This window comes from Oryza sativa, chromosome 9 (assembly GCF_034140825.1).
Source record: "Oryza sativa Japonica Group chromosome 9, ASM3414082v1".
NCBI lineage: Eukaryota > Viridiplantae > Streptophyta > Magnoliopsida > Poales > Poaceae > Oryza > Oryza sativa.
Window position 1 is genome coordinate 5,374,079 of NC_089043.1, and position 11,447 is coordinate 5,385,525.

Consider the following 11,447-nt stretch of genomic DNA (forward strand, 5'->3'; position numbering starts at 1 on the left):
TAGCATATATTTCCTTCTCAAATGGTGATGCGTAGCAAATCGACCTGCTGATCGTGTGCGCGTAGCAGCTCCCCCTTAACTGCCCTGCAAAGTTGCCTTCTACAGCACTCAATGCGCACGGCACCATTTTGTTCACGGAAGCTGTTGGCAGCCAAATGCCGTGCCTAATGCCTCCAGACGTCCGTCTGCAAAGTACTGTAGCAGCTACAGTACTCAACAGTACCCCGTGTTTAGGGGTGGCAATGGGGCTGCCCCCGCCGGGTTTAACCACCCCGTCCCTGCCCCCGAGTTCAGAAAAATCTCCCGTCACCTTCCCCATCCTCGTTCCCATGCGGGTATTGCGCACCCGCCGGGTCCCCACACCCGACAATCATGCAGATCAGCAGATGAAGCAGAGTAGCATAGCAGCAGGCACATAACCCATGAAGCATTTCACTAGATCACCATAATTCAGCAGCAACAATAAATTGATAATGGTTGCATCAGTGAACAATCTGATAACTCATCATAGATCATTACTCATTACATAACATATGGTACCAACCAGCTTGTTCATCATATCAGCTGATAAGCATAATTAGCATGTGCCAATCCACAATGTCACATGTTGTAGAGTCTTAGCTTGTTCATCACATCAACTGATAAGCATAATTAGCATGTGCCAATCCACAATGTCACATGTTGTAGAGTCTTATAGGAATATGTTGGGTAGCAAAAGTGCACAAGTGCATCACCACAACCATCACTCCATCCGTCCATCACATTAGTCTAACAAAATACATTAGTCCCTAGTCATCAGCCCTCATCATACAGATAATTCATAGGTCCATCATTAGCCATTACAATCAAAAGTATACCTAATAACAAAAAGGGTTGCATATGCACTTGTCAGAGATTCACACCAGCAGGTACACACACCTTGACATCTTGAATCAAAGTGTCAGCTCCTACATGGGTAGACAAACTAGCTAGTTAGCTATTGGATAAGTCATAAATGGAAAATAAAGGGCACAAGGAAATCAGTAAATTGATAAAGAGAGATGTTGTTGTGGATTTTCAGCTAGTACCTACAAGCCTTCTTGAATATCTTGCAGACAAGACCAAAAGCTAGTAGGATCTCCATTGTGTTGAACTGAAAGGAAAAACAAATGTTTGGTGTTAGTTTGTAGTGAACAAAAACATAATATGACATGCACATCACGATGTTTACCTTTGTACTTGTTTCTAATCCAATCCTGTAAGCACATTAGAGCCTCCAACATCTCAGCTATAAGTCTGCTTCGATGTTCACTGAGAACTCTCCCACTAGTGCTAAAAGCATATTCAGAAGCAACAATGGTAATTGGAATAGCAAATACATCCCTCGCTATCCTCCTCAAAGTGGGATAACGTGTTCCAGCCACCTTCTACCAATCCAAAACCTTGAAGTCTTTTGTTGATATTGGGATCAACTCATCATCCAAGTAGCGATCTAGCTCAGATTGGAACCTAACTGATGCTGGCCTTTTCCTGGCAACACGTTCACTAAAGGAAGATATGACTTCCATACTGCCAAGTGACAATGTCGATGGTTCTATGTTATCTTCTTCCTCTGGTACATTGTACTCATCCATCAAAGTAGCAAGCAAAGTTGTAACTTTGCTAACCTCCACATCACAAAGAGCACTGGTTTTACCAAGTAACCACTCAAAGCACATATACAACATTTCAGATTTGAATCGAGGATCAAAGAGAGTTGCAATACCCATTAAACCTTGAATGTCAGACCAGTACTTATCAAACTTCTCTACCATATCAACTGACATGGCTTCAACCAAACTGTTACCACAAGTTGACCATAGCCTAATTTTCTGTTTGATCTCACAGATTTTGGGGAAAAATATGTTGGAAGTAACATATTCAGTTCTAGAAAATAATTCTGTAATATCATTAAATATTTTAAGCCTTTTCCACCTTCTCTTCAGCAAACAACCATTCTTCCTCAGTTGGTTCACACTCATATTGCTTATCCACACGACTAGCTCTAGTGAAAACAGTCTTGTAGGGTAATGCAACACTAAGCATGTTGAAAGTAGAATTCCATCTAGTTTTGCAATCAAGAGCTAACTTGTTGGTGATAGTAACATTCAAAAACTTAGCTATGTCCTCAAACTTTTCTATCCTTTTTGGTGTGGCTGTCCAATATGCTACACTATCACGAATGTTCTCAATTGCATCTTTCAAATGTTCTAATCCATCCTTAACAATTAAGTTTAGGATATAAGCACAACAACGCATGTGTAGCACCTTTCCATCATTAATAAGCTTGGTTTTTCCAATCTTTCTCACAAGAATAGGAATTGTTGCATCATTTGTAGTGCAATTGTCAAGTGTACTAGTGGATACCTTCTCATCGAGATTCCATTGAACTAATGATTCATAGAGCTCGTCGCTAATAACCTCAGCAGTGTGGGGACTTGGAACATAAATGAACCTATATTTGAATAAACAATATATGACATCAGATTCGTAGCACAAAATTACAAAGTAGATGCAATCATATTGATGTTGACAATAGTTACCTCATGATTATATTCCTAAGAGCCCAAGATTCATCAATGAAATGTGTTGTGATAGCCATGTAACCTCTCTTTTGGTTGTCAGAGGTCCACATGTCGATAGTAATAGCCACCCTTGACTTGACAGTACTCAACAGTACCCCGTGTGGCTGTGTTCCCAACACCCCCAGACTGCTCCCAACCAGCATAAGCGAACAGACCCCTAATATGGCTGGAGGAATTTAACAATATGCTACTCCATAGATGTGGGTTTAACAGAATGCCCACTATGGATGACCTTATAAAGATGCCACTCCATAGGTGATACAGCCTAATAAAATGCCACTTTGGACTGTTTTGAGCCTTTTTTTATTTTGTTTATATTTTTTTACCAGACTTCGCACATGAAATGACCGAAACGCCCTTTGCTCTATCGTTTAGATCCAGATTCGTTTCTCTTTCTCGATACTTCTCTCGGCTTCCCCGGCCATGCTAGGGGTCGTCGCCGCCGCTCCCCCACCCGGTTGCCGCTGTAGCTCCCCCGCCCGCCCAGCGCGGGCCGCCGTTGCCCGTCCGCCACTGTAACGCCCCGATTTTCGTTCGGGATTAAAAATCATTAAATAATGCATTTTCTAGAAATTAAATAAAAGTTAATCAATTTAATCAAGTGAATTATTGGGAGAATTAAAATTTTCCCTTAAAAATCATTGGTATTTTACGCTTTATTTGCGTTTGAAACTGTTTATTACTTGTCGTTTTGTGTACCCTGGCTGGTCCTGGATAGGGATTTAATACACAAAATAGTCTGGAAATTTGGGCTAAATTTCTGGGCGTGACAGCCACTGCCGTCATTGCCCGTCCGCCGCTCCCGTCGCCCAGCCGCTGCCGCCCATCCGCCCCGTCCCCAGCCCTCCTCCCCCATCCCCACCCCCACCCCACCGCCGCCACCCCGCCGCTCCCCCTACACTGCCGCCGCTCCTCCTAGATCCAGTCGCCCCCGCCTCTTTCTCCTCCCAGACAACAGTGACTAGATTGACAACATGAGCTCGAAGGATGTCTCCTTGAGGTAAAATCTTTCATATTGTTGTACATTTTATATTTACATCAAGTTAGATTTCTAACTCGGGTTTTTTCTGTTGTCAACTCAAATTGTTTAGGTTGGATTCGGAATGGTCTAGAGTAGAGATGCAGTTGGTTGAATATGGGACAAGTTCAATTTCAGCAGTTTCAGTTCTAGCTTCAGAATGTCTAGATAGTTGTACAAGTGCGCCTTTATGTCTTGAGTATGGGGCGATTTCAGAACCAGCAGCTCCAACTGTTGGTGGGGTGATTTCAGAACTAGCAGCTCCAACTGTTGGTGTAGAACAACCACCAATTCATTATGTTGATTGGGATAGCTTGGAGATAGATGGAACATTAGATGATGAGGGAAGGATTCACGTCATGAATGATGACCAATTGTTTGCACTCCTAGGCTTGAGGGATAAGGGCAAAAAAATCAGTGCATGCTGTTGGTTCAAGTAGTAATGTTCAAACAAGTGGTCCTGGAGTCCTTGAGGGCATCGAGGGTGCAACAATTCCTGTCGACAATATAGTACCGGGTGAGCTTGTTATAATCTACGACAAGAATAACCCTTGTATGGATCGATACACTAAGTACCCCTCAATGAAGGAATTCAGATTGGCTGTAAGATAGTTTGCTATCAAGAAGGAATTTGAGCTAGGCAAAGTGAAAAGTGACCCAGAGAGGTATAGGGTAAAATGCGCGGTGGAGGGATGTACATGGAGTCTTGTTGGGCGTAGGCAGAGTGATAAGAAAACTGTAATGGTACTAACCTGAAACATAATTTTTTTTGACATTAATTCTAGTGTGCCTAGTATTGTTTACCTGGTTTTAATGGATTACCTTTCCTTTCATAACAAAGACCATACTTGTACATCTAGCATGAGGATAAGAACTACTACACCGTCACAGGATTGGGTTGCTGATAGGGCTATTGATATCCTCAAGACTACACCTAAGATGGCTGCCGTAGACTTGATGAACCGGTTGTAGGAGGACCAGAAGGTAACTCTCTCTTACCATACAGTTTGGCATGGAATGGAGAAAGCAAAGAAAGAATTGTATGGATGTTGGGAGGAAAGTTTTCAATTGTTGTATAGTTGGAAGGAAGAGGTACTTAGGAGATCACCTGGAAGTGTTATAGAAATTGACATTAGTTGATGGGAGAGCATACTTTCATAGGTTTTTTTAACAACTCAGAGGAATGTGGACTTGGAACAATACGTTGATATGGTTTACTCAGTGCAGAAATTCAGGGCTTCATATGAGAGAGAGATACCAGCAATTCCAGACAAGTCACATTGGCCAAAGGTGAAAATGCCTTTCGATTTGGGCGCACCACTAGAGAAGAGGGGTGTTGGGAGACAGAGGAAATTGAGGATTAAAGGATGCCTTGAGAATGGTGGCAAAAGTAGTGCGAAGAGTGATGGCAAGAACAAGAAAATCATAAGAGGTCTAGTTACATGCAAAAGATGTGGTGAGAAAGGTCATAGGCAAGCTAGCTAGCTACAAGTGCCCATTGAATGGAACAAAAAACGGTATTAATATTTCTGTTTTTTCACTTTATATCCTTTCAAATTTGTGGTGTATCATCCTATATGTATAAATATATGCATGAAAAGGAAGCCTAGGAAAAGCAACCAAAAGAACCTTCCACCTGAACCTTCGACACCAAAAAGAACAACCAATGAAGCTACAATAATGCAAGAAAGCCCGGGAATGTTTACAAGGAAGCTACAATAATGCTCAAATCTGACAAGTTAGAATTATTCTACTTGGTGTGCATGCTTCAAACCAATTGTGTGTAACTTGGCTTTTGTGTATACATGCATAGGCGCCTTACAATGCTATTGGGAGAAACCGGTACTTCTGGAGTGGAAGGGGCTAAAGAAATGGCTAGTACTTCTGGAGGAACATCTATCCTAAGAAGAAAAAAATGACTCCCAAGAAAATGAAGACAACCTAATGTATTTTAGTCGTCAAATGTGAACTTCAAAGAGATGTGAACTAGTATTGTAGTTGCAAATGTGAACTTGTCACACATGTGAACTCCTCTTTTTGGGTCTCTTTGATGCTTCATGTAACCAAGATATTTGCTATGTGATGTGCTGCAATGCTCTGTGCATATGCTGCTGTGTGCTATGTGCTGTTGTGCTATGTGCTGTTGTGTGCTATGTGCTGCAATTTATTTGTATATATGTGCTGCAATGCTGCAATTTGATGATGGTGTATTTTTGTTGCTGCGATGCAATTTAATGCTGCAATTGGAGGGAACAATCTGACCCGAACATGTGAGAAAGGATCCAGGGGTATGCTGCAATTAGAGGGAGCAATCTGACCCTAACATATGAGAAAGGACCCAGGGGTATTTTTGTCATTTCGCATGCTATTTCTGATTAAAAGGCTCAAAACAGCCCAAAGTGGCATTTTATTAAGGTGTATCACCTACGGAGTGGCATATTTATAAGGTCATCCTATAGAGTGGCATTCTGTTAAAGCCACCTCTATGGAGTATGATATTGTTAAATTTCTCGTTGGGGTCATCCGTTATGACCGACACTGATAACCCCGAGCCAAATTTGAAAATTTAGCTGCCATAAATTCATGAGTGCTAATTCTAGCCACAGATTAGCACTGATAAATGCCTCATCAGTGCCAATTTTTTTCCACCAATTGGCACAGTCCACCACATCAATGGAGGTTTCTTTCTTAAACCGTACTGATATTTGTCACTAGTGCCAGTTGTTGCCCTCCCGGAGCGTATGCGGGGCTAAGCGGGCAGGAGACTATCAATGCTGGTTTTTGTTTGTGTCTAACTGGCACTAATTGGGCGTCACATTTAAAGCGTTCTATGGTTGTGGGACACATGCTCACCAATATTATCTCTTTACAAAGAGTTACCAGCAGATCACCGACAGATGCAAATAGACCATCCAACATTGAAAAGAACCAAGAATAAACATGGAACACAATTCCAAGAACATAGAGATCACATTACCGTGCTAAAGAATGGACATAGTTTCCCCACCGCCACAGGCTGCCACTACGGATTAAGTCGCTACTGCTCCAGATCAAGTCGTTGTTGCTATTGATCAGGCTATCATCACTCCAATTCAAGCCACAGTGAAAGGCACAAGGAGGTGGGAGGAGGGGGGGTTGAATATGCGTTCTGATTTATGAAATATTCTCCAATTGCCGTAGGTAGAATCAATAGGCAGGCACTTCCTACCAACTCTCAGCCAACTCTCGAGTGATGGCTACTACTTCCGAGCTTGTGGACCAGTAAAGTTTTGGTTGGCTGGGAATTGTTCTTCCTAGCCCCTCACAGAAAGTATAAATGTGATTAACAGAGAGCCTAACACAGAGCAAATGCGGATCACAAAAATTGCAGCAATTTGAACACATACATGAGGGACCAAAACAAGGGGAGACAAAGATTTTTTTCCCGAAGTCGGACTGCACGGATTGTACTCTCCGTTGAGGAGCTCCATAGAGTCGGGTATCTATTAACCCCTTGCCTCACCGAGCTAGCCAATGGGAAGAAGTCTTTAGCCTCCAAGCAACCACCTAGGTTTCCCTTGATTCCAAGCGACCACCAAGATCACACCTTGGGCAGTGAGTTCCAATCACTAGTGAAGCTTGCTCTACCAAGATAACCTCCAACTCGGAATTCACTCAAAATTTCCTCTTTTCCTTGCGGAGGTGCGGTTCACCCTCACAAAGTTGCTTGGATCAATGACAGCTTGAGGAAGCTCATGGGAGACACCTAGCCATCTAGGAAGTCACCCTCCAAGAGTAATAAGCACCAAGCAGTAGCCTGGCGATGATCCCCAAATGCGCATCTCCTTCTAAGTCACTTACAAGCACTAATCCTCACCACCTCCAAAGAATCATACTCGAATCACCATGGTAGCTTAGGAAGTAGTTGGAGGAGGTCAAGAAACCCTAGGAAAAGCTAGGAGATAGATAAACGAAAGTGGAATTGCCAAAGGAGATGTAGAGGGGAAGGGTGGATTTTATACCCACTATCATATGTCATGTAGCCGTTACTCACATAGTTGAACTTGATAGGTGCCAAAGAAGTTCGAGCCAAAACCACTAGGAATTTTTGGCCAACACTTAAACACCTTGAAAAACAAGGGCCAAGAAGTTTTGGGCCAGAACACCAAGAACTTCCGACCCACACTTTCTGTTTACATCTGAACCCGTGTAGGTTTTGTACAAATGTGTCTCTCATCTACAAGGAGTGGACAGTGAGCACTTGGATAAACGCAAGCAACCATTTCAGTATGCTCCTTAACAGTGCAGCTTTCCTAAAGTCAAGAGCAAAAGATACAAAGATTTTTAAATAATGCCATGAGTCCTTGCGCCGCTTTCGATTCTGTTTGTAGGGGTCTCTATGCACACCTAGGCACCCCGGGACAAATTATCTGCACCACTACAAAAAAAAGCTCATAGAGATTTGTTGGAGGGACGGTCTGACCGGTTTAGTAGGGCGGTCAGACCATCAGACACATCCTAAAAGGTGTTTTAGCCTCCAACGGCTAGTTTTGGTGGTTGGGGGTATATATACCCACTCCCCAGCAGCAAGGGTAAGGTTTTGGCATTCCATTGCATTATCTTGAACCCTTGCGAGAGCTCTCACATACTTGTGCACTTAGTTTATCTAGTGAGGTGTTGGAGAGTGAGTTTATCCAATCCATGTGCATTGCTTTATTGTTAGAGCTAGTGCGGCACTTGATCATCCTCGGTAAGCATCCCAAACTTGTTACTCTTGGAGGTTGCTACCTCCTAGACGGTTTGAAGGAGTTGCTCGGTGACCTCTCCGAGAAGGTTCTGGAGGAGGCCCGGTGTTGATTGTGAGTGGCTCAGTGTTCACCATCTCCGGAGTGGAGGAAGAACAACCATAGTGATAGAGGCTTGGGAGACCACTTCATGGGCCAGCACCCACCTTGCTCACCCCTTGACGAAGGGGGCTTGCGGTGGCTTCGTGGTTTGAGCTATGAAGAAGTTGGACTTGCCACAACGGTGACGTAGGAAGTTGGCAAGCATCCGAACATCGGGTGGAAAAATACTTTGTCACTTGCCTCCTTTATTTTGTGAAAATTTACTTTGAGCAAGTTTACATACTAGAGTTTATTTGTGCTATTATCACCCTAGCAAGCCATAACATAGGCTAGCTACTTTGTGCACTTAGTTGAGACTAGTTGATTTAGGTTTTGAACTGTGCAAAACCGTTTTGATTTACGTTTCCACGTACAAAACTCGGTTCTAGCCAAAAGTTTTAAAAACCGCCTATTCACACCCCTCCCTCTTAGTCGACCTCCTTGATCCTACATTCTCTCTCTCAAGTCTGTCTTGGTAGCAGCCAAGTGGCGGCCCGGAGGAAGCGGAAGTGACGGCGGCGGCCGCACCCTCCCCTCCTCCAGATTCTCCTCCTCGTCGTCCTTAGCAGATGCCGGTGCCACTCCAACCTCCTCGCCGCCTCCGAGTTGCACCACCCCGGATCCGGTAGCCTAGAGGTCGGGGGCCGCTAGATCCAGCCTCCTAGAGTTCAGTGCTCTCCGGATCTAGTGGCCTGTGACCTCACCGTCGTCTCCGATGCCGGCACCGGCGCTACGGCCACTGCTGGTCGCTGGCACTGAGTGGTGGGTGGTGGGGGCCAGATCCGGCAGCCCCAAGCTCGGGACTACCACGTTGGCAAGAAGGATGGCGAGGACCGTGGCGTCGGGGTGGTGGTTTTCTTGATTTTGTGTTGGGTCTTCTTGGATTTGGGGGGAAAGGGAATATGCAGGAGTTTATGTTCTAGGCAGAACCAAACATTGTTTGCAATGTGATGAATATTCTTGATTCTTTTTTGAGTGAAATATGATGGATGTTCTTGATTTTTTTTCTTCCATGGCTTTTCCATGTATGCAAGCTTGAAGCATCGGCTCGATTCATTACCAATAGACTATTCTTTAGTAGTGTTGTATACATCTTGATAAAATCATTAGTCCCTTATAACAGTTTTGTCATCATTCCGCCAAAACCCACTTAGGGGGCTAGATGCATTTTTACATATCTCCTACGGATTGGGCCACTGCCGGCATAATATGCTTAGTCCACACCACCTCTTGTCTGAGTCCAGCCACCCCCAACTAGCCTCCCTGCACAACCTACCAGATCTGCTGGTAGATAGATAAGGTTTGGACATAGAGACGACAACAGTAGTAGGAGGACTTAGCTGGCTGAGCAAGTCACCATGGCATCTCGTTCATTGTGCCCGACATCCGCCGACCATGAGCTGATCCTTGTTATGTTGTAAGCCAAACCACCGGTGAGCTCAAGGAGGCCACCTCACTGGTGCCAAGAAATAGGAGCATTCGGATGGAGGCCCTATTTAATTCCCACGAAAAAACTTTTTACCTTGTCTCATCGATCGTTTGAACACCTGCATGAAATATTAAATATAGGCTAAAAGAATAACTAATTACACAGATTGCGACTAATTTGCGAGACAAATCTTTTAAGCCTAATTGCTCCATGATTTGATAATATGGTGCTATAGTAAACATTTGCTAATAACGGATTAATTAGGCTTAATAAATTCGTCTCACGGTTTACTGACGAATTCTATAATTAGTTTTATTATTAGTCTACGTTTAATACTTCAAATGTGTGTCCGTATGTTGGATGTGATACGCCAAAACTTTTCACCCCTGGATCTAAACACAGCCGGGACAGTGAACTACGCTTGCGTCTTGATAATGATAGATGTACTGTGGGCCAGAGGGCTTCTGGTGCGTCCCGAATTTGATTACCATTTGAATAGAGAGTGGATAGAGCAAAAAGGAAGGAGATCCCACACATTTGAGTTATTGTTAGCGACCTATAATGGGCTGGTGCTTGCAAGGTTGTGGCGTCCAAATATGGCTGGAGATGGTGAGCAACTAGGGAGGGGACAAGAATCCACCGTTGGCAGGGGCGGATCCAGCAATTAGGATTCATTAGGCTGTAGCCTATCCTCCAAATTTTGCAAAAAAAAAGAACTATATGTGATATATGAGATGAACATGCATTCGAGAAGAGGAACGGACACCGGGAGGTCGAGCAAGATAGAAAGGAACACTTGGCATTGTTGTGATTGGGGCAGATGCTAAAGTGGTACTTCCTCCGCTTCACAATGTAAGACTTTCTAGCATCACCCACATTCATATAGATATTAATGAATCTAGATTCATATGCGTGTCTAGATTTATTAACATCTATATGAATGTGGACAATGCTATAAAGTCTTACATTGTGAAACGGAGGGAGTACATCTTAATGGCCCATTTGGCCAATACAACACTTCTTTGGCATGGTTGGACTGGAGCAAGTGTATGGGACGGGGAACAGTGGTAGGCTGCTCATGTAGGGGTGGATCTCGCAAAGCAAGGTCCAATAGGTTCAAACCTTAACATTTTAAAGTACATATGATATCTGATATGAACAAGCAATGGAGAAGAGGAACATGCATCAAGAGGTTGAGGAAGATGAGCGTGCTTGGGCTGATTCTACCTTCATGGCTGTGCGTGAGTGCTCTGCAAACTCCGGTGTCCAATCCAATCCTCTCAGGATTAGTCATTAGTTTGGTGGCTGGTGGGCCTTTTGGGCTTGGTTTAGTGGTTTAAGTTGGACTGGTTGTGGTTGTTTTTGGGCTTGCTATCCGGGTAATATCCAAATTATTTACCGGATACTCTATATCTGTCAGATATCAAGCTCCCGAACCTGATCTTGTATCCGAGAGAAAATACACGGATTGGGATCCGCTACCCTTGTAAGCATCCGCGTACCAGGATTTTTGACCCGAAATTGTCCCAAAC

The 11,447-nt window shown here is 43.7% G+C and overlaps 1 protein-coding gene across 1 annotated transcript; it reads right to left on the reverse strand.

Moving 5' to 3' along the window:
* Nucleotides 1-379: 379 nt before the first annotated feature.
* LOC136351843 (zinc finger BED domain-containing protein RICESLEEPER 2-like) lies at nucleotides 380-2,653 on the reverse strand. Its single transcript, XM_066304266.1, has 7 exons — nucleotides 2,562-2,653; nucleotides 2,386-2,473; nucleotides 1,954-2,238; nucleotides 1,411-1,850; nucleotides 1,211-1,311; nucleotides 1,072-1,132; nucleotides 380-494 (listed from the first exon to the last, which is right to left on the reverse strand). The coding sequence occupies exons 1-7, from the start codon at nucleotides 2,651-2,653 to the stop codon at nucleotides 380-382; spliced, it is 1,182 nt and encodes a 393-aa protein (XP_066160363.1).
* Between the last annotated feature and the right edge of the window lie 8,794 nt (nucleotides 2,654-11,447).

Coding starts and splice junctions, on each gene's coding strand:
- LOC136351843 (XM_066304266.1), bottom strand. CDS start 2,653: ATGTGGACCTCTGACAACCAAAAGAGAGGTTACATGGCTATCACAACA. Junction 2,474..2,561: donor CTTAGGAATATAATCATGAG/GTAACTATTGTC, acceptor ATTCAAATATAG/GTTCATTTATGTTCCAAGTC. Junction 2,239..2,385: donor AATGGAATCTCGATGAGAAG/GTATCCACTAGT, acceptor TTAATTGTTAAG/GATGGATTAGAACATTTGAA.